Below are 22,394 nucleotides of genomic sequence, written 5' to 3' on the forward strand. Positions count from 1 at the left end.
GCTGGGCCCACACCCCCTGCGCCGGCCCCCCAGCCTGAGCCTGCCAGCCCCACTTCTGCCCCACTGCCAGCCCCACATCTCCCCCGCTGCCAGCCCCACGGCTCCTTCACTGCCAGCCCCACATCTCCCCTGCTGCCAGCCCCACGTCTCCTTCACTGCCAGCCCCACATCTCCCCTGCTGCCAGCCCCACTTCTGCCCCACTGCCAGTCCCACGTCTCCTTCACTGCCAGCCCCATGTCTCCCCCGCTGCCAGCCCCCATCTCCCCCACATCTCCCCCGCTGCCAGCCCCACGTCTCCCCTGCTGCCAGCCCCGCATCTACCCCGCTGCCAGCCCCACTTCTGCCCCACTGCCAGCCCCACGTCTCCTTCACTGCCAGCCCCATGTCTCCCCCACTGCCAGCCGCCATCTCCCCCACATCTCCCCTGCTGCCAGCCCCACATCTCCCCCGCTGCCAGCCCCACGTCTCCCCCACTGCCAGCCCCACGTCTCCCCCGCTGCCAGCCCCACATCTCCCCCACTGCCAGCCCCACGTCTCCCCCACTGCCAGCCCCACGTCTCCCCCACATCTCCCCCGCTGCCAGCCCCACATCTCCCCCACTGCCAGTCCCACATCTCCCCTGCTGCCAGCCCCACATCTTCCTCGCTGCCAGCCTCATCTTCCCCGCTTCGAGTCCCACATCTTCCCCACTGCCGGCCCCATGACCCCTGTGCCAGCCCCACATCTCCCTCACTGCCAGCCCTCCGCCTCCCTCACTGCTGGCCCCACGCCCCCCGCCCAGCCTCACAGTTCCCAGGCCCTGGCCTGGGTCTGCCACGTCCGCACCCCCTGCATCAGCCCCACAGCTTCCCCCACTGCCAACCCCGTGCCCCCAGTGCCAACCCCACAGCTCCCCCACTGCCAAACCTGTGCCTCTTGCACCAACCTCACAGCTCCCTGGCCTGGGTCTGCCAGCCCCATGCCCCACGCACTGGCCTTTAGCCGTGGCTTCAGGCCAGTGTTCAGAACATACTCATCTGGGAATTGGCGGGGGTGAGACACACATACCCCCCCACCCCCCACATCTCCGCCAGCCGCTGCTGCCCCACGCGGACTGCTCCTCCTGATCACACAGGATGGGATCGGCGCAATAGCGAGGCCCCTTCTCTCCACTAAGAAAGGGGACTCTGGTCTCCCTGTCCAGCCAGCTCCTGCCCCAGCCAGCTCTGCCTATGGCCAGGGAGCCACTGTCCTGTTAGTCACAGGAGCAGCCCCACATCAGTGAATACAAGGGAAGAAAACTAGCTTTCAAAGCCCCTTCCTGCAGCTGCTTGGGCTGGAGAAGGCCTGGGAGACAAGACCTCCCCAGGCCCAGGAACTCAGGCTGGCCTGGTTTTCAATGACCCAAGAAAGTATCTTCCACACATTGCCTTGCCTGCTAGCCCTCACTGCCAGGCAGCTTCCCCTCCACCCTGCATTGGCCTGGGTTCAAAAGGAAACATTCCTGCACAGCCCTGGGCTCCCAGGGAGAAGGCCCAGGCCCGTGCGCTTCAGGTGGACAAGTCCATAGCCCTGCACGGGACTGGCTGGGTCACTTTCCAACCCAGGTTGGTCCAACACCCAGCACTGGGCCTGGCGAGTGCAGGGTAAGTCATGGGGGAAACTCTGGACCTTCCCAGAACTCCCAGAACACACCACTCAGCCTCCAGCCCATCGTGCAGCGATGCCGGTGTGGCTCAAGGTGGAGAGCTGCATCCTGGGAATTACACTCTCCATTGTAATTCCTGGTCTCATCGGCTCTATTTATGTGCCCATCCCACGTGGCCTTTGGGCTATTGGCAAGTTCCCAGCCTGGCTTTGGTTGACCCTGCAGAAGATACTTTGCTGGGCTCCTTCGTCCCAAGCCTAACCGCTAAGAGACGCAGCCGAGGTGCAGGCCGTAGACGAGCCCTGACTACAGGTTCCCTTGACATGGTGGTTGGGAGAACTAGAGCAGAGGTGGGTTCCCACACCAACCAGCATTGCCAGCCGGGCGGGCTCTGGGAAAGGAGAGGCACTAGTCCAGGAACAAAGCTTCCTCTTCCGCTGGGAAGAGGAAGCAACACATGCAGAGAGTGCTAGTGACACGTGCTCTTCGGGCAGGTTATAGGAAAGGAATGCGGGCCTCTGCAGGAAGGAAGTGGCGAATTCCCTGCTGCTGACACCACCTACGCCCGGAGAGGGATTCCTGAAAAACTGAAAGTGCCTAGAGATCCGCATGGCACGCAGGTTGGGAAAGAGTTGGGAGCAGATAGCCAGAGGCCACTGGCTTCATCCCAGCACCTCTCTGAATCACACCATGCAGGCATGAGGAAGACGCATGAGATCACCATGCCCAGGCCCTGCTACCATGTGCAGAACAGGCGTGAGAGTCTGCATCACACCATGCCCCGGGGCTGTTCCGCAGCCACATGGAACCGTGCCACCAGGAAGCTCAGTCTGATATTCAGCCTAAATTTCCCCCCATCTAAATCTCATCCTACTGTTCCTCATTGTCCCTCAAAGCATGCCTCCAAATTATTCCCCTCCGCCACCGGCCTTGACCCGTTCAGATCAACGCAGGATTCCTATGGCTCCCCTTCCACCCCTGGTCCTGTCTACACTAGAGAAGTTGACCATGCTGAGAACCGTTTTCACCTTTAGTTTGCTCGTAACACACATACGCCCACACACACAGGTTCCAACCAGTTCACAAATGTGCTAAGGGGACCAGTGCGTTTTCAGGGCTAAATCCCAGGTTAGTACCAGTGCCGCTGCAGACCCATCAAAACGGTTCGACTAGTCACCCCAGTGCTATCCCACAGGGCACCAGCCATCTTGGGGCATCTCCCACAATGCAGAAGGCATTGCACCTGAAATGGCTTAGGAAAATGTCTACGGCAGATACATGGAACCATCAGTGCTTAAATCAATTCAATACGGACTCAGCAGAGCCAAGGACCTTGTCCTCGTTTAGCCAAAGAAACTAGGTTAGTTCTTTAAAGCATTCCTCAGAAACCGCTCCCAGCCCTTGATCTTTTTTATGGCTCTTCTCTGAACTCCCTCCAGTTTGTCAATATTGTCCCAGTAACAAAATAACTGAGAAGCAGCCAAGCAATCCCAGAGGAGATTGCAGAGTCAAACAGGGCCTTCCCTCCCTACTCGGTGACCGGCTGATTCTGTGCTCTCAGCTCACAACTGGACAGGATGGGCTTTGATGTGATGTGACACTGCAACTTTCTGCCTATTTTCAGCCCTTGGTCTCCTCCAGACATTGCTCCTCCCCTGCTTTCTCGCTGCATATCTGGTTTGAATTACTTTGCCTTAGATTCACTAGCTGGATGGTTTCTGCTCAGATTTCTAGCTCCTTGATGTGACGAACTAGGAATGTTCTTAATGTTTTCTCTAAATACTGTGTTGGTGCCTCAGTGTCCCCATGGCAGTTCTTAAGTATCTGGCAGAGCAAAGGGCCAGTGCACCTAAATGCCTGGCACTCTGTCTCCTAGCAACTGATGGCCTGGGCCCCTCCTCTGCAAAGGTGCCAGCTGAAGGTGTTGGAGACAAAGGGATCAGGTGACCTCCTGGCCCGGGAAAGGGGCTGAGGAGAGAGGAGGGGCTGGGAGGGGTTGTTAGTCTGGAGCTGGCTGGGGTCAAGGGTGGAGGGCAGACCTGGGGGTCTGGCTCACCGCCCCCCAGAATGGACCCAGCCGAGGGGTCCCGTTCGCTGTATCTACAAGCTCTGTTTTAGAGCCTGTTCCTGTCATCTAATAAACCTCTGTTTTACTGGCTGGCTGAGAGTCACGTCTGACTGCAAAGTGGGGATGCAGAACCCGGTGGCTTCCCCAGGACCCCGCTGGGGTGGACTCGCTGTGGGAAGTGCCTGGAGGGGCAGAGGATGCTGAATGCTCCAAGGAGAGACCCAGGAGGTGAAGCCGTGTGAGCTTCTTGCCCTGAACAAGTCTGCTCCAAGGGAGAGGAGGCTCCCCAAAGTCCTGACTGGCTTGGTGGGGAGCAGTTCCAGAGCATCGCCCGGGGACTCCGTGACACTTGATCATTAACTGGCCTCACAATGCCTCCATTTAGGACCAGCTGCACTGTTTTCCCCCCTCTTCCAGGTCATTAATGAAAATATTCAAAGTGAGACCAGACGACCAACCTGCGCTACCCCTGGACGTTTCCTTCCCGATTAAATACCTTGCAGTGAATCCTTAGCCCTTGTCTACCTCCAGTCTGCAGTCCATGGAACAGACATACCAAAGCGCGTTTGCATTCATTTCAGGCGAGATGGCAAACACCGAGCTAAAATTCCAGTGTGCACTTCACAGCTGGCGTTCCCTGAGTCTGCTCCTTGCATCCACCTAGCCAAACAAGCAGTCAGCTTTGCCTGATGAGCTCTGACATGCTGCTCATAGCACTTGGTTCTGTTCAGTAGGAGCTGGGCGCCATTTCCCGCCTAAGATCAGTTCCATGATTTTACTGGGGGACTGAATTTCGTCCCCCAAAGGGTAACTCCTTGGAGGACCCTCCTTTCCTATTCGAAGATCAGTGTCATGTGTGTTAGTTGACGGTTTTCTAGTGCCGCCCCTATTTTCCCCGACAGCTCTGTGCCTCGGTTTCCCCATCTGTAAAATGGGAGTAATGATACCGCCCTCCTTCAGAATGTGCTTTGAGATTGACAGATGAAAAGCGCTGTATAAAACCTGGGTGTTATTTTAGGAATAACTATCAGCTGTTCCAAGTGTCTGGAAGCTAACACCCTAGGATGCCCATCACCTGGCCATGCTAAGGCGCAGAATCCCTCTCCCTGCTCTTCATACATAGCTAGTTTCTCTTAGACCTTTTGACTGTCCTTCCCTTGGTCTGCATCCCCTCCCCCGCACTGTACCTGCCTATTCTGGTTTGCTTCCTTCTCCTCTTCCACGGCAGGGTTTCGAGCTGTCAGTCCCCCTAGAAGCCCGTGTCAGCTATATCTCACGCGCCTCTTTCCCAGTCTGGGATGTCCGGCGCCTTGGAACTCCCCACTGGCTGGAGTTACCCTTTCCTCCCTTCTCCCCAACTCACTAGATGCTGGAGTCCTCCCGGAGCTCTCTTGCTGCGTTCCCCGGGAATTCAGGTGGTTCATGGCTACTCTCACATCTGCGTTAGTGTCTCCCTTATGGTGAGGAGTATGGCACAGAGAGAGGGGAAACCCTGGATGAGTCTCTGGATCATAAGGCCAATTCCACCCTAACTTAGGAATCTCTTTGATTGCACATATTTGTCTGTGTGCGTAACCCAGCAGAGAGATACCAGTGATTAAAACCCCCATGACTGCAATGTCCCATGCTCTCAAGTCCCTTGGCAGCTGGCCTGGGAAGTTTTCACTCTCCCCACCCCAGTCCTGGGAGTGGGCAAGAGAGTCTGCCTGTCACTTCCCTTTTGTTTTTCCATTTCTCACCCGCTCTTCCTCCTAACCCAAAGGATTTCACTAGTTAGCTCAGACAAGCACAGCCCTGGCTTCCCCAATCCCTGCCCCCAGCCCGGTATCTCTCTGCCAGTTTTCTGAGCTTTCACTTCATTCCCGGTTCTGAGAGGGACGGATCAGCCTGTCTCGGATCCTCTCATGCTGCCTCAGCTGAGCAGGGGAAGTCTCGGCTGCACAAATAAGAAACCGGAGCCACTCCACAGTTAGGCAGGTGTAAATGAAAGGACACGAGCTGCTCATGGCTGCGAGTTGTAGAGAAGTTGGGCATTATAGCAAAATTACATGGTGTCGGTGGGTCCCATGTGGAGAGGACTCGCTGAGGAAAGGCACTTTTGCTGCACTCAGCTAAGTCACAATGGGTTGTCTCTCTAGCATGTCTGGAATGGCCCTGACACATCCTGAGTGCACGTGGCTAGAAGGGGTCTGAGTCATCAGCAGTTTAAGGATCTTACTTAGAAAGCAAGGAAGTAGCCCTAGTGCGGGGCCATCTGGCTTGGAGTGGATGACCTCATGGGGTTTTCCCACCTCAGACCTGGATGTCCTGTGACTCCGTGGCCAGGGAAAGCCGGCCGCATCCACACACGGCAATGGAGGGAAAAGGCTGAAGAACAAGCGGCTTAGCTGCCCCCCTCTGTGACGAACCGGGAATGTTCTTAATGTTTGCTCTGAATACTGTGCTGGTGCCTCAGTGTCCCCACAGCAGTTCTTAAGTATCTAGGAGGTGGGATAAAGATGTAAGGCTGCTACAGAGCAAAGGGCCAGTGCACCTAAATGCCTGGCACTCTGTCTCCTAGCAGCTGATGGCCTGGGCCCCTCCTCTGCAAAGGTGCCAGCTGAAGGTGTCGGAGACAAAGAAATCAGGTGACCTCCTGGCCCGGGAAAGGAGCTGAGGAGAGAGGAGGGGCTGGGAGGGGTTGTTAGTCTGGAGCTGGCTGGGGACGAGGAGTGAGGGCAGATGTGGGGGTCTGGCTCACTGCCCCCAGAATGGACCCGGCCGAGGGGTCTGGCTCGCTGTACCAACAAGCTCTGTTTTAGACCATGTTCCTGTCATCGAATAAACCTCTGTTTTACTGGCTGGCTGAGAGTCACGTCTGACTGCGAAGTGGGGGTGCAGGACCCTGTGGCTTCTCCAGGACCCCGCCTGGGTGGGCTTGCTGTGGGAAGCGCACGGAGGGGCAGAGGATGCTGAATGCTCCAAGGAGAGACCCAGAAGGTGAAGCCGTGTGAGCTTCTTGCCCTGAATGAGTCTGCTCCAAGGGAGAGGAGGCTCCCCAAAGTCCTGCCTGGCTTGGTGGGAAGCAGTTCCAGAGCATCACCCGGGGACTCCATTACGCCCTCCAAGATGGGTGCCAAAGAGCTGAGCTCTGAGATACATGCACAAGGTGAGCCACACGGGGCCTGGATCTACACAGCTGGCAGGTGGTGACCCCATCGGCTCTGGACACACAGGATAGTGCTGTCGGTAAGGCACTGGACGGTCAGTCAGAAGAGCTAGGTTCAACTCCTGGCTCTGCTGTGGAGGACAGGCATGTCATATCCCTCCGTGCCTCAGTTTCCCCACCTGTAAAACAGGGATAATCATCCCTCCTTCATCAATACAGACACTTCCAGTGAGTGACCATCTGTTACTGTGTGTAAATACGGAGCCCAGCACAAGAGGGCCCTGAGCTGCTTGGGCCTCCAGGTGCTTCTGTCGTCAAATAAATACAGTAGAACTGACAGGTCAACCACACACCTGATTTGGAACCGGAGGTACACAACCAGGCAGCAGCAGCACACAAAACAAAAATAAATAAAGCAAATAGAGAACGGTGCTTTGTTAACTGTAAAGTGCTTAAAAAAAAAAAAGGGAAAGTTTAAAAAAAGATTTGACAAGCTAAGGAAACCATTTCTGTGCTTGTTTCATTTAAATTACATGGTTCAAAGCAGCATTTTCCTTCTGCATAGTAAAGTTTCAAAGCTGTATTAAGTCATTGTTCAGTTGCGAACTTTTGAAAGAACCAGAACGTTTTGTTCAGCGTTATGAACAACCTCCATCCCTGAGGTGTCTGTAACTCTGAGGTTCTACTGTCACTTTTCATAACCTCTGCACTTTCGGAGCTGCCCAGGGGAGCCGACGGGCTCAGCTGAGATCACGTCAGGGGAACTCGGCTTCGTTTGCTGGACTGAGAACAGAGAATGAGCCTCCCATTGCCAAGTTTTCCCAGAAATAGCATGGCCCAAAGCCTACTGATTCAGCCTTGGCCCTTGACTACAAACTCCCGCAATGCAATGCTGTCACGGAGTGTGGGGGAGACCAGACCCTGCACCCCGGCTTCCTGCGATTCCCGGGACTCTCAGCCAGCCAGTAAAACAGAAGGTTTATTTAGACAACAGGAACACAGTCCAAGACAGGTCTTGCCGCTACAGACAACAGGACCCCCTCAGTTAGGTCCATCTGGGGGACCAGGGAGGCCAGAGGCACATTGGGAGACCAGAGCCCCATCTGGGCTTCCCTCCAGTCTCCCAGCCAGCTCCAAACTGAAAACTCCCTCCAGCCTCTCACTTAGCCTCCCCCCCAGCTCCTCCCCCAGCCTTTGTGTCCTTTGTTCAGTGTCCCAGGCAGAGCTGTTACCTGGCCAGCTACCGCGCAGTCCGGTCCCACTGGCCTGGCTGCTTTCTCTGCACTGACTCCAGACACTCTCCGGCAGGGCCGAAGCAGCTGGCAACAAACAGCCCTGGTTTGCTACCCCAAGACATTACTTCCCTGCACCCTTAAGCACCTCCAGCGCCCAGCTGAAAGAAGCTACTGGTACCGTTCCCCTGCCCTCAGCTCCCTTTAGAGCTGGACAAGCCGAGGTGTAAACGAGCTTGAGACCGAGGGACACAATCACCCGCTCCTGCTGGGTGCCTTCTGGCGTGGTACCGGCCCAGCCCTCCGATCTGCCTTGCTGGGGTGACAATCACCCGCTCCTGCCGGGTCCCTTCTGGCTTGGTACCGGCCCAGCCCTCCGATCTGCCTTGCTGGGGTGACAATCATCCGCTCCTGCCAGGTGCCTTCTGGCGTGGTACCAGCCCAGCCCTCTGATCTGCCTTGCTGGGGTGACGTGCCCCCTAAGTTAGTAGCCCTATGTCAATCTACAAAAATATACCCACTCGCTCCCTTCCTCCCCCTGGCTAAACGTGCAGTCCCTGGTGCGCCGGACATCACCGCCCATCACCCGCCCATCCTGTCCCCCCAGCAGCCATGTATTTAACAAGAGGCAGCTCAGGCCGCAAGGCGAGTTCCTTACCTTCCTCAGGTCGTCCAACCCGTACTCCACAGCCGAGGTGAGCACCTCCAGGGCCTGTGGAGCGAAGAAACACACCGGTGAGCAAGACAGCGCAGGTGCCAGGCTGGCGGCCTAGGGGCCAGGGCCCTTGGGTCTTTTCTCTGCATCTGTCCCCTCCAGCCGCTCTCAGCTGGTCACACTGCGGCTATTCTACAGCCCGCCCCCTATGCATGGGAAAGGGACTGGCACCTGTTGGGGGGACAGAGTGTCCTGGGGGCTCAAGCAGGGGGCCCCCACCTGACAAACGGGACTTTGGAAACGTTACAAAGGACGCAGGCACCTGCTGGAAGCAGTCTGGCCTGCTCATGGGACCTGAGGTGTTGGCAAATGCCAGGAGATGCAAGTGTCCGAAAGCTCTGCCCCGACGCCCTCCTCCAAGCAGGCACGTGGCCCAGCCACCGCAAACTTCAGCCGCCAACGCGGCAAAGCACAGGGCCCATTCTGACCCTTCGGCATTTCACAAAGCTGCGGGCAGCAGACGGCACAGACATTCTCCTGTTGCCCGGGGGAGGCACTAGCCTGGGCTCTGAGCAATACTCAGGGCTCTGTGCCCGCTCACAGCCGGCAGAACTGCTGCCAAGCACCAGGCGGCACAGATCTGACCCTCAGGCTCTCCTGAGAGCCTGGAGATGAGAGGCCTCTGCTCAGCCCCAGAACCGGCTGATGCTCTGCTTGCACAACTGCCCGTCCATGTGACCCAGCTGTGATCTGGGGCCCAGTTCAGTTTCCATGCTACCATTCGCACAAGGCAGGATGGCTGCTTTCCCCTCAGCCTAGAGCAAAGGGGACCTGGCCATCCAGGGTGGATGGATCCCATCACTGGGAGTTGCTAGCCTGACAATCCCCAGTCCGCAGCTCCATGAGTGAGCGGCTGCATGGGAAGGAGGAGGGAGCTGGGCCGGAATCAGAGGTGCTCCAAGGGAAAGCCACTGCGTTGCCTCAACAAGCCCCAGGAACGCCAGGAAAACTGGAAGAGCCTGATTCTTAACTTCCCAGCAGCAGGATGCAACCCAGCCTCACCCTCTCCCAGAAGTGCTGGGCACAGCGGGTAACACCGGGAGCCTGTGTCATTGGCTTGACATGCACAACTCACGCTGCCGGAGGCCCGAGGTCAGCTGCCTAGCGACCCACCAGACATGCATGCTGGGCACGAGTCAGGAGAGGTCTGCTCAGAGCTGGGGTCAGCACAAGGAGTGGAAGTTGAGGGAGGAGCTGTGAAGACAGTGGCTGAAAGGGGCCCCACGAGCCTTGGCAGGGCTATTATCCAGCCTCCAGCTGGTTTGCAATTTCCTGTCATCCTCTCCAGCCTAAAGAGTGCAAAGGGAGGGACCTATGTAGCAGGGGCAATGGGTCTGCAAGGCGGTGAGACATCCTCTCCTGGATGACACCCCCAGCCTCCTGCTCGCTCTCCCAGTGGGATTATTTCCTCACTGCTGCCTGGAGCTGGGCTGCCACCTTCTTCTGAGCATGTCAGACAAGTGCTGGGACATCCGTGTCTTTATGGTGCGATGCAGCACCAGAGTGAGGATGCTGGGTCCCCAGCCCAGGACACAACTCATGGCTGGGCAGCAGGCTGGGCAGGACCAGACACTGGGTGGGACAGTGCAGGAGATGGACTAGCTGGGACATACCAGACCAAACCCTCCCTCATGCCTAGGATCTTACCGATGTCACTGAACGTTGAGCATTTTGTTTTTGCTCCTGGCAATGGTATTTCACTCAGGCAGCGGATACCGACAGCTGCAGTGATGGATGGCCTGGGTATCATTTCTTCCCTTGGCCGGAGATTCCTGGCTTAGACAGGTTCTGCTCCCTAACCCTGGGCCTCTCATAAGAAGCACTGGTGCGTCCAAGGAGAAGCAGCCAGGGCTTCCCTGGCGAAAGGGCTACACCCCAGTTAAAGGTAACTGCAAATGCACATGCCAGACAGCTCCTTTCAATGCAGTGATTCTTGCCATTAGTTTTACTATTGCTCTTTTCTTGATTAATTAATGAACCGAACCCTAACAAAGAGATTGCCCCTTCCTCTGCCATTTGCCCTGCCAGTCACAGGGGTACTGCAGCAGCTGCTTCCACAGGAAGATAAAGGAGTGGGCATATTTTTAGTTCTGCAAGTGCGAGTAACAGCTGGAAGCCAGGAGGAAGAGCCAGCCCCGTGTGACCAGCCAGCTCTCTGCAGCCACCAGCGAGTGTCCCCAGGCTGGGAACCACTATCTCCCTGCCGGGATCACTGCAGGATAACATGACCCCAGCAAGGAGTGGGCCTAGCCCAGAAGGCTGCAGACTGGCAGTAGGCATCGGGGATGCAAGTCAGGGCTCTTTGGTGCTATTCCTAGCTCAACCTTCTCCGTGCTTTAGTTTCCCCACTGCCTCACAGGTGTGCTGAGAGGCTTCATCAGGTCACGTATGTCCACTGTTTGGCTTTTGATCCCCTCAGAGGAAACAGGCACACTAGGTCAGCCCAAAGGTCCATCTAGCCCAGTCTCCTGTTTGCTGACAGTGGCCAATGCCAGGTGCCCCAAAGGGAATGAACAGAACAGGCAATCATCAAGTGATCCATCCCCTGTCACCCAGTCCCAGCTTCTGGCAAACAGAGGCTAGGGACACCATCCCTGCCCATCTTGGCTAATAGCCACTGATGTTCCGAGCCTAGGGATCTGCCAGACCCGTTCTTCAGATAGAGGGCAAGCTGGCGCCTTAGCCAGGCGTGCACAAGGTCACACGGGCCATCGCCTGCTAAGTGGCCATTCATTGGCAGGGCAAAAAATCTCCATCCTAGCAAAGAAACAGCCTGAGGTGCCCATCCCTGCAGTTTGCCTGTTGCCACGCTCCCAGCTGGAGCTGCTTCTCAAAGCTAGGGGAGGGGGGACTATAAAAAGGAGGGCAGATGCCCCCGAGTTTCCCTGCCATTCGCTCTGTCTCTGGCAGTGCAGACACCTGTTGGGCTGGGGCAGGGACCGGGCCGGAAAGCTGCTGAGGGGTGGGGCGAGAGAGCTTGCTTTGAATGGAACCTGGGTCGTTGTGTCAGGCGTGAGCTGGGTTTTATCGGTATTGCTCTTGCAGCCACTTCTGACTGTTATGCCTCGTGCTGCGCATCCACGTCAAATCTCCCTCTTCGGAGTTAATCAACTCATTTGATCTCATCCGGTGTGAAGGGTTTGGGAAAGTCTGTGGGAGGGAACGGACTCTGTGCCGTATGTCCCTCGATGAGCTCACTGACCTTTGCGAGTTGGCATTGGCCAGTGCAGGACATTTGTTTCTGGGGGAACTCCCAGACCGAGGGTGTGTGGGTGTCCCCAGCTGCAGTTCGCACCCCGCCGGGGCTGTGGGCAGCAATCTGTGAGCAGGCTAGCACTGGAGGCGACAGCAGCACGGCCATGTAAAGGGCACCCCGGGTTCGAGGGCAGGGGAACACAGCTACTCATTAGTCTGGCTTGGACCCGGGGGATGTCACATCCGGCTCTGGGCTGCAACAACCTCCAGCCCCTGGGTCACCAGCTCTGCCCTGTGGCTAAGAGGGGACTCCCCTAAACTCCCCCAGCGCCACTGTGGCATCAGCCAGAGGGGGAACCATGATGCTTTACTGGGGCTGCTGCCAGGCTGCCCCGCCCGCCCTGCAGCTGCCTAGATCCACGGGTGGGGGGACATGAGGATGGCCGTGCAATGGCTGTGCAAATGGCCAAGTGGTGTTAATACTGAGGGGCGCTTCCCCTCCCCCCAGCTGGCTTTGGACTTGCCTCATGCTCTGCCGCGAGAGTGGGTCAAGGGACAGGGACCTCCTGATTCCTACATAGCCCAGGATCCACCTTACAGGGCCGTCGGGGACCAGGGAAAGGCCCTGGCTGTGCCCACACTCCCCGCTGAGTTCTGGGGCCCTTCCTCTTCACCATGGGCGCTCAGTTTGGGGCTGGCGGGGAGGTTAAAATCCGGCCTCGGCACATTTTACTGCAGGAACATAAGGTGATCACCGGGGCTGACCTGCGCTCCTGGGCCTTTCCACGGCTGCCGGGGGGCTCGGATGCCCCCAGCCAAGGCTCAGCAGGTCAGTGCATGAGGCCAGGAGGTGGGGGGGTGCCTGAGCAAGGAGCGTGGTGAGGAGAGCGTGGGAGAGAAAGGGCTGAATTCCCCGGGTGACTCTGCCCCTGGGCAGGGCGATGGCTGGGATGCCCCCGGCTGGCAGGGTTTTCCCGAGGGCAGTTCCCTTTTCCTTGGGCTGAGTTTATCTTAGTTCTCTGAACCAGGTGATTCGCACCCTGTTCTGGTGCTGCATTGGGGGGAGGGGCGCGAGGGACACTGCTCTAAACATAGCCTGAAGCAAGCAGCCGCCAATGCCGTCCCCCCTTTCCCCTTAGCCCCGCGGTGGGCGCCACAGCCCCCGTTCTGAGGGGTATGGAGGATTACAAAGCTGGTAGAGCGGGGGCTGGGACAAGCCCAGCACTCCACCCCATGCCGGCCTCTTCCTGCAGCCCCCAGCTCAGGGCCGGCTTTAGGCCGATTCAGCCGATTCCCTGGAATCGGGCCCCGTGCCTTAAGCGCCTTTTAAACTTTTTTTACTTACCCTAGCTGCGGTCTGCTCCGGGGTCTTCCATGGCCCCGCTCCCCTGACCAAAGCGCCGGTGGGAGCACGGCTGCCCCACAGCCCGGCTCTCCCAGCTGGAGCCCCGGCCGGAGCACGGCAAGCCCCGCAGCCCCGCGGTCCCTGCTGGAGCCCCGGCCGGAGCGCGGCAAGTCCCGCAGCCCCATGGTTCCTGCTGGAGCCCCGGCCGGAGCGCGGCAAGTCCCGCAGCCCCATGGTCCCTGCTGGAGCCCCGGCCGGAGCACGGCAAGTCCCGCAGCCCCATGGTCCCTGCTGGAGCCCCGGCCGGAGCGCGGCAAGTCCCGTAGCCCCGCGGTCCCTGCTGGAGCCCCGGCCGGAGCGCAGCAAGCCCCGCAGCCCCGCGTTCCCTGCTGGAGCCCCGGCCGGAGTGCGGCAAGTCCCGTAGCCCCGCGGTCCCTGCTGGAGCCCCGGCCGGAGCGCGGCAAGCCCCGTGGTCCCTGCTGGAGCCCCAGCCGGAGCGCAGCAAGTCCCGCAGCCCCATGGTCCCTGCTGGAGCCCCGGCTGGAGCGCGGCAAGTCCCGCAGCCCCGCGGTCCCTGCTGGAGCCCCGGCCGGAGCGCGGCAAGCCCCGCAGCCCCGCGGTCCCTGCTGGAGCCCCGGCCAGAGCGCGGCAAGTCCCGCAGCCCCGCGGTCCCTGCTGGAGCCCTGGCTGGAGCGCGGCAAGCCCCGCAGCCCCGCGGTCCCTGCTGGAGCCCCAGCTGGAGCGCGGCAAGCCCCGCAGCCCCGCGGTCCCTGCTGGAGCCCCGGCCAGAGCACAGCAAGCCCCGCAGCCCCGCGGTCCCTGCTGGAGCCCCGGCCAGAGCGCGGCAAGCCCCGCAACCCTGGCTGGAGCCCCGGCCGGAGCGCAGCAAACCCCGCAGCCCCGCAGTCCCTGCTGGAGCCCTGGCCGGAGCGGGGCAAGCTGCGCTGCAACCCCGCTCTCCCGGCCGGAGCCCCGGCCGGAGCGGGGCAAGCCCCGCAACCCCGGCTGGAGCCCCGGCCAGAGCGGGGCAAGCCGCCCCGAGGCCCCGGCTGGAGCCCCAGCCGGAGTGCAAGACCTACCCTGCAGCCCTGCTCTCCCGGCTGGAGCTGTGGGCCCTTTAAATAGCTCCCAAAGCCCTGGGATAGCGGGGGCTCCGGGGGCTATTTAAAGGGCCGGGGCTCCAGCTGCCTCTGCCACCCCAGTCCTTTAAATAGCCACCGGAGCCTCTCCACCCCCATGTAGTCTCCAGGGCTCCCATGGCTATTTAAAAGGTCTGGGGGGGGTAGAAGCAGGGGAGCCCCAGGCCCTTTGAATAACCCCCAGAGCCCTGGGATAGTGGGAGCCTTGGGGGCTATTTAAAGGGTGGGGGCTCCAGCTGCCTCTGCTGCACCCCCTGCCCTGCCTGCACCAGTCCTGCCCCCCCGCCTGCAGCCAGCTCTGTACCCCGTGCCCACAGCCAGCCCCTGCCAAACCCCCTGTTCTGTCTCCAGCCAGCCCCTGCCAAACTCCCTGCCCTGTCTCCAGCCAACCCCTGCCATACACCTCTGTGGCCCTGCTCAAAGCCAGCCAGCCCCACACACAGCCCTGACCGCACCAGCCCTGCACACCCTGCCCGCCCTGCCCACACCCAGCCCCGCACCCCCTGCCCTGTCTCCAGCCAATCCCTGCTGCACTCCCCTGCCTAAAGCCAGCCAGTTCCGCACTCCTCTGTCTCCAGCCCTCTCAACCCCTGCTGCATCCCCCTGTGGCCCTGCCTGAAGCCAGCCCACCACAAACCCCCCTGTCTCCAGCCAGCCCCACACCCCTTGCCCTGCCTGCAGCCAGACCCTACCTCCAGTCAGCCCCTGCCCTGCCTCCAACCAGCCCCATGTCCACTGCTGCCCTGCAGTTCCCAGGGCAGTAACCTGCACACCTGCTTCAATGAGGGGGGCAGGAAGCAGCTGGGACCCACACACGTGCACACCCCCAGGGAGTGGCGGGGACCCACACATGTGAAACAACAGTCATTAATAGCCAATCAACAGCATATATGATGCAATGTACATAATATATAATTGTATTATTTATATAGTTATGGAAAGTAAATAATACATGGAAGAAATAAAAGGCTTTTTTTGTTTACATTTTTTTTTTTTTTTTAGTCATCCCTGCCAGGGCCCCACCGAAAATGTTCGAATTGGGCCCCACGCTTCCTAAAGCCGGCCCTGCCCCAGCTAACCGTGCCTGGGCCGGGGACTCCTCCCTCTCCCCTCAGCCAGGCAAGGCTGGGGGAGCTGAGCGGGGCAGATGCAGCCATAGCTCCCATCAGGCAGTGGCGCTGTCTGGATCCGGCACCGCAGATTCTAACTACACTCTGAGCCACAGCCCATGTACCTTCCCCTGCATGGGCTGGGTTTGAACCCAGGACTTGTGGCACAGCTCTCTACCACTTGAGCTAAAGGACTAGATCCCTTCAGGGGCAGCAGCAGTAGGCTATAATCCTCTCTGTGGCCCAGCTGCTAGAGGGGGATGAGACATGCGCCATCCCCATGTATTGTCCCGCATTCCCTCCCTGCAGCTCGGTTTGGGGTCCCTTGTCATTGCGGCTGACCCACCCCTGCCCTTCCCACGGCGCCCGGCCCCGGGGCAGCATGCGGCACTCACGGTGAGGCTGTTGAGGGTCACACTGTTGGTGTATAGGAACTCGAGGACGGCCAAGAAGACCTCGGGCTGCACATGGCTGAGGACCAATGGGGTCTGGGGGGGCCACGGCTCCTGGGCACCCGTCTGGGGCTGGCTGAGCATCCCCTGGAAGGCCTGGCAGCGGCAGGCGAGGATGCAGCGATGAGCGAACACCTCCTGCCTCTCTCTGCCCACCACGAACGTCACGTCGCTGTGGAGACGGAGACAGGCCAAGCCACGCCATGAGGAGTGGGGATTGCAACAGGGCGGCCGCTGCCTGAGTGCCCCATGCAGAGTACACCGACCCCCATACAGAGTACCCCATACCGAGTACCTCTACTGCCACTCCCCATGCAGAGTACCCCTGACGCCCAACCCCCATACAGAGTACCCCTGCCCCCACATACAGAGTAACCCTGACCCCCATCCCCCATACAGAGTATCCCCGACCCCCATGCAGAGTACCCCTGACCCCCATACAGAGTACCCCTGCCCCCACGTACAGAGTAACCCTGACCCCCATCCCCCAACCTCCCTACAGAGTACCCCCGACCCCCATACAGAGTAACCTTGACCCCCATCCCCTGACTCCCCATACAGAGTACCCCTAATCCCCATCCCCCATACAGAGTACCCCTGACCCCATCCCCATGCAGACTATCCCCATCCCCCATACAGAGTACCTCTACCGCCACTCCCCTTGCAACACACCCACTAAACCCTCATCCCCATGAAGAGTACCCCCAATCCTCAATTGTAAAGATAAGGCCTTGGTCTGCAGCCAAGCAGCAGCCATTAGCTGAGAAGCAGGAAGTCACAGCCTCACATTCCATCTAATTGACATTAAAACAATGTCAGATCCGGCTGTTATGAAGGAGACCTCGTCCCAATGGCCCCCACTATCACCAGATGAAGAAACAGATCTTAAGATGGTTAAAGAAAACTTAGTTTGACAGCATCCTGCCTGGCAAGAGCTCACTTCTCAATAGCTGTGGGTGTGAAATCCTCCCTCCCTTCATTGTGGTCCCCACTTCCCTCTTGGTTACCTGTATGGTGTCTGCCTGGGTCTTTAATTGTTTGTCTGCTGTACAATTCATTGTGCCAGGGGTCAGTAAGTGAGGGGAGTGGGCTACAATGGGTCAGAGAGCTATATTACAACAGGTTAGGATTGGTCAGATCCAGTTCAGTATAATGACTGGTTAAGGTCTAGCTAAGCAGGAGTCAGGTTTCACTATATAAATGGGGGTCCAAGAAGGAGACCAGCTGGGAAGAGCAGAAGAGCTGGCAGAAGAACTCACTCCCAAGACTCAGCCTCAGCCCAGAGCTGTTCAGACTCCTCTGCACCGTGACGTGCAGCAAGTAGGGCCCAGACAAGACCAACCCTGCCTGGCCGACGGAAAGTCCGCCTGCGGGATCTGGGCTGGGGAGCGTGGCACTGGGCGTTCTGCGCGGCGACTGCTAGCAACTAGAGGGGCAGGATATCACTGTGGAAGTCTCTTTCCTTGGTAAAAGGTCCTGCACACCTGCAGAAGGAGCAAACACCAGAGCCCTATGAATTCGGAAAGGGGAAGTGCTTTTCGCTTGGAGCCCCACGAATTGGGAAAAGGTGGGGTGCCCTAAAGAGTGCAGGTAACACATCCCCCATTCAGAGTACCCCCTGCTCTCATACAGAGTACCCCTTCCCCCACACAGAGTACCCCCTGCTCTCATACAGAGTACCCCCTTCCCCCACGCAGAGTACCCCCTGCTCTCATACAGAGTACCCCCTTCCCCCACACAGAGTACCCCCAATCCCCTACACAGAGTACCCCTTTCCCCCACGCAGAGTACCCCCTCTTCTCATACAGAGTACCCCTTCCCCCACACAGAAACCCCCTGCTCCCATACAGAGTACCCCCTTCCCCCACGCAGAGTACCCCCTGCTCTCATACAGAGTACCCCCTTCCCCCACACAGAGTACCCCCTGTTCGCATACAGAGTACCCTCTTCCCCCACGCAGTGTCCTGACTCCCATCCCCCATGCAGAGTACCCCCTACTCTCATACAGAGTACCCTCTTCCCCCACGCAGAGTACCCCCTGCTCTCATACAGAGTACCCCCTTCCCCCACACAGAGTACCCCCTGCTCTCATACAGAGTACCCCCTTCCCCCACACAGAGTACCCCCTGTTCTCATACAGAGTACCCCCTTCCCCCGTGCAGAGTACCCCCTACTCTCATACAGAGTACCCCAATCCCCTACACAGAGTACCCTCTTCCCCCACGCAGAGTACCCCCAATCCCCTACACAGAGTACCCCCTTCCCCCACACAGAGTACCCCAATCCCCTACACAGAGTACCCTCTTCCCCCACGCAGAGTACCCCCAATCCCCTACAGAGTACCCCTTTCCCCCACGCAGAGTACCCCCAATCCCCTACACAGAGTACCCCCTTCCCCCACGCAGAGTACCCGCAATCCCCTATGCAGAGTACCCCCTTCCCCCACACAGAGTACCCCCAATCCCCTATGCAGAGTACCCCCTTCCCCCCACACAGAGTACCCCCAATCCCCTACACAGAGTATCCCCTTCCCCCACACAGAGTACCCCCAATCCCCTACACAGAGTACCCCCTTCCCCCACGCAGAGTACCCGCAATCCCCTATGCAGCGTACCCCCTTCCCCCATGCAGAGTACCCCCAATCCCCTACAGAGTACCCCTTTCCCCCACACAGAGTACCCCCAATCCCCTACACAGAGTACCCCCTTCCCCCACGCAGAGTACCCCCTTCCCTCGTGCAGAGTACCCCCTACTCTCATAGAGTACCCCCTTCCCTCGTGCAGAGTACCCCCAATCCCCTACACAGAGTACCCCCTTCCCCCACGCAGAGTACCCGCAATCCCCTATGCAGAGTACCCCCTTCCCCCACGCAGAGTACCCCCAATCCCCTACACAGAGTACCCCCTTCCCCCACACAGAGTACCCCCAATCCCCTACACAGAGTATCCCCTTCCCCCACACAGAGTACCCCCAATCCCCTACACAGAGTACCCCCTTCCCCCACGCAGAGTACCCGCAATCCCCTATGCAGAGTACCCCCTTCCCCCACGCAGAGTACCCCCAATCCCCTACACAGAGTACCCCCTTCCCCCACACAGAGTACCCCCAATCCCCTACACAGAGTACCCCCTTCCCCCACGCAGAGTACCCCAATCCCCTACACAGAGTACCCCCTTCCCCCACGCAGAGTACCCCAATCCCCTACACAGAGTACCCCCTTCCCCCACGCAGAGTACCCGCAATCCCCTATGCAGAGTACCCCCTTCCCCCACGCAGAGTACCCCCAATCCCCTACACAGAGTACCCCCTTCCCCCACGCAGAGTACCCCCAATCCCCTACGCAGAGTACCCCCTTCCCCCACTCAGAGTACCCCCAATCCCCTACACAGAGTACCCCCTTCCCCCACGCAGAGTACCCGCAATCCCCTACGCAGAGTACCCCCTTCCCCCACGCAGAGTACCCGCAATCCCCTACGCAGAGTACCCCCTTCCCCCACGCAGAGTACCCGCAATCCCCTATGCAGAGTACCCCCTTCCCCCACGCAGAGTACCCCCAATCCCCTACGCAGAATACCCCCTTCCCCCACGCAGAGTACCCCCAATCCCCTACACAGAGTACCCCCTTCCCCCACGCAGAGTACCCCCAATCCCCTACGCAGAGTACCCCCTTCCCCCACGCAGAGTACCCGCAATCCCCTATGCAGAGTACCCCCTTCCCCCACGCAGAGTACCCCCAATCCCCTACACAGAGTACCCCCTTCCCCTACACAGAGTACCCCCTTCCCCCACTCAGAGTACCCCCAATCCCCTACACAGAGTACCCCTTTCCCCCACGCAGAGTACCCCCAATCCCCTACACAGAGTACCCCCTTCCCCCACTCAGAGTACCCCCAATCCCCTACACAGAGTACCCCCTTCCCCTACACAGAGTACCCCCTTCCCCCACTCAGAGTACCCCCAATTCCCTACACAGAGTACCCCGACTCCCCATCCCCCAGGCAGAATATCCCTGTCCACCATGCAATGTACCCCTAACCCCCCATCCTCCAATCAGAGTGCCTCTGACCCCCATCCTCCCATGCAGAGCCTAATGGAGGCAGAAGAGCCCAGCATGTGGCCCCTCACGGCTGCTCCTTCCCAGTAATCCCTCCTCCGCCCCCTGCCAGGCTCAGCCATCTGGGTGCTGCCTCCCTGCACGTGCCTGAGCAAACCTACTCCAGGACGTGCAGCCTTCACCCTTCCACCTCGCCTCCCCCCACAAACACCAGTCACACCATGGGGGTGGGGTTACATCCCACTGGGGTGGGTATGTCCTTGCACACACACACACACACTGCCTTCTACTGGCTGGACTCAACTGCCCAACTGAGTGTCATGGGCCCTGTACTGCTAACAGCTAATGGAGATTCCCCTTGCCTACCCCCCAGCGGTTCGGGAAGTGCTGAGGATTCTCATTGTTTGCATGGCTGCTATTGTTTGTTTGTTTGGTTCAAAACTCCATGTAGGGCAGGTAAACCACTTCCTCTGGAAGATTCATAAAACTACGGGCCCCACACCAGTGTGGAGTCAGAACTGAAAAGGAAAGTGCCGTGGGCCCCTCGCCTGCACGGAGGGGTTTTCACTCCGTGCAGCAGGGAATGGAAAGTCCGGCTGCTGAGAATCACAAATCTGCTTTTCACCTCCTTTGACTCATGACCCTTGAGTCAGGCAGCTGGGCTAGAACCAGAAATGCTGACAAATAATTCCACAGCGGGTAAACGCCTCCAACCTCCCATTCTCCCAGGACGCCAGCAGGTGGGTGCTGCTGCCAACGCCCGCCTGGTGGCACAGTGGGGCCGGGCTGGTTGGGGGCTGCCGCTGCTCTCAACACACAGGAGGAGACAATTCTACCACCTGTGCCCACCTCACCATGGCATCTGGGCGTCTCACACCCAGGCAACGGGCCAATCCACCCAGCAGCTCTGTGAGCTAAGGCAGGGTTTGATGGGCCCCATTTTGCAGGGAAGGAAGAGGGGCAGCTCCTCAAGGGGACCGAGGATTTACATGGAAGTGAGAGGAGTAAAGTCTGGGCCTAGTTTGTGGCAGAGCCAAGCCCAGAAATCACATCTCCTAAGCACCAGGCGGACCCAGCACAAGTGCGCTGGGCACCGGGACATGTTGCTAGGCTGCCTGTGTAGGCTGTGGCCTGAAGGGGTTGGTGAGGCTACTGACCTGGCTTTTGGGTTGAGCCCTTTAAGGGACATTGGTCCTGTTCTGTGTTTAGTGACGTTTGCCATCTCCAAGCGCTAGCGCTGGGGCCCTCTCTCTGCCAGCGCATCACAAGCACACCTGCCATTCCCTGAGCACTCACCATCTCAAAGCACTTCGGGATCGATACACCCATAACGAAATGCAGCCGCCTCTGGTGTGGAAGACATCAACCACCAGCACACATCACGCAGCACCAGCGGAAGGGTGGTGAGCGGGCGCTGTGGACAAGAGCAGCAAGGCAAAGCTACCCTCTGCTGAAGTGTGGGCTCTTTAATACCCATGGAGAGCAGACAGGACCTTGGCTTCAAGGACTCAGCCAAAATGCCACAGGGAGTGAGCAGCAGGGGGGCTGGAAGGCTGAGTCAACCCTGTGGGATCCAGGCCAGAGCCCTGGGAATGCAGAGATGATGCTCAGGCAATAAACCACCCTGTTAGCACTAAGGGGCAGCGCGTGCTGCATTCCTCGACGAGACTGGGATTTCTCTCCATTGCGTCACCCAGTCCAGGTCTAAATGAGCCCAGGAATGGGGCTCGTCCACCCCTCCCCCTCAAACACTCTCTGGCAGCTCCAGCCCAAGTGGCCTGGGCTCTCCCAGCAAAGGCCACTGCAGTGTGGTCCCTATCTCCCGCTGCAGACTGCAAATCCTGGACCGGTCTCACTCAACCCAGCCTGTTCCTCTCCCAGAGCCAGCCCTGGCTCTGCCTGGTGGGCAGTGGGAGCCAGAGGCTGCCCCAAGCAGCTGGGAAAAGCCGCCTGACTCATTGAAATGGGACCCCCGGGTCTAGTGTTCAGAACGTTGGAACTCTTCCTCCGAGGAACTTTGGCCACCTGAGACAAGCCAGTGGCTTGAGCTGTGTCCTTATCCAGCCCCGGCACCTCTGAGCACCTCACTACCTTCAGCGTAGCTTTAATATTACAACCCCCATCATCCTGCTGGGGAGCTCAGCCGCAGAGACTAAGGGACTTTCCCAAGGTCACACAGGGACTCTGTGGCAGAGCAGGAAATCAAGCCCAGATCTCTCAAGTGCCCGATGCATGGGGCCGACCGGTGCCGTCCTGCACTTTACCACGTGCACTGCAGCCATAGAAGGTAATGCGGCTGACAGCAGCCA

General features: G+C 58.9%; 1 protein-coding gene across 1 annotated transcript in view; it reads right to left on the reverse strand.

Annotated features, from left to right (window-relative positions):
- The window catches only part of BTBD19 (BTB domain containing 19), a 76,354-nt gene that overhangs the window by 48,784 nt on the left and 5,176 nt on the right, over positions 1-22,394 (reverse strand). The window contains exons 2-3 of the mRNA XM_050961235.1: positions 15,975-16,203; positions 8,735-8,788 (exon numbers count right to left, since the gene is read on the reverse strand). Coding sequence (XP_050817192.1) covers positions 8,735-8,788; positions 15,975-16,203 — 283 coding nt within the window. The remainder of the gene's footprint in view (positions 1-8,734; positions 8,789-15,974; positions 16,204-22,394) is intronic.

Source organism: Gopherus flavomarginatus, chromosome 7, assembly GCF_025201925.1.
Source record: "Gopherus flavomarginatus isolate rGopFla2 chromosome 7, rGopFla2.mat.asm, whole genome shotgun sequence".
NCBI classification, from domain to species: domain Eukaryota; kingdom Metazoa; phylum Chordata; order Testudines; family Testudinidae; genus Gopherus; species Gopherus flavomarginatus.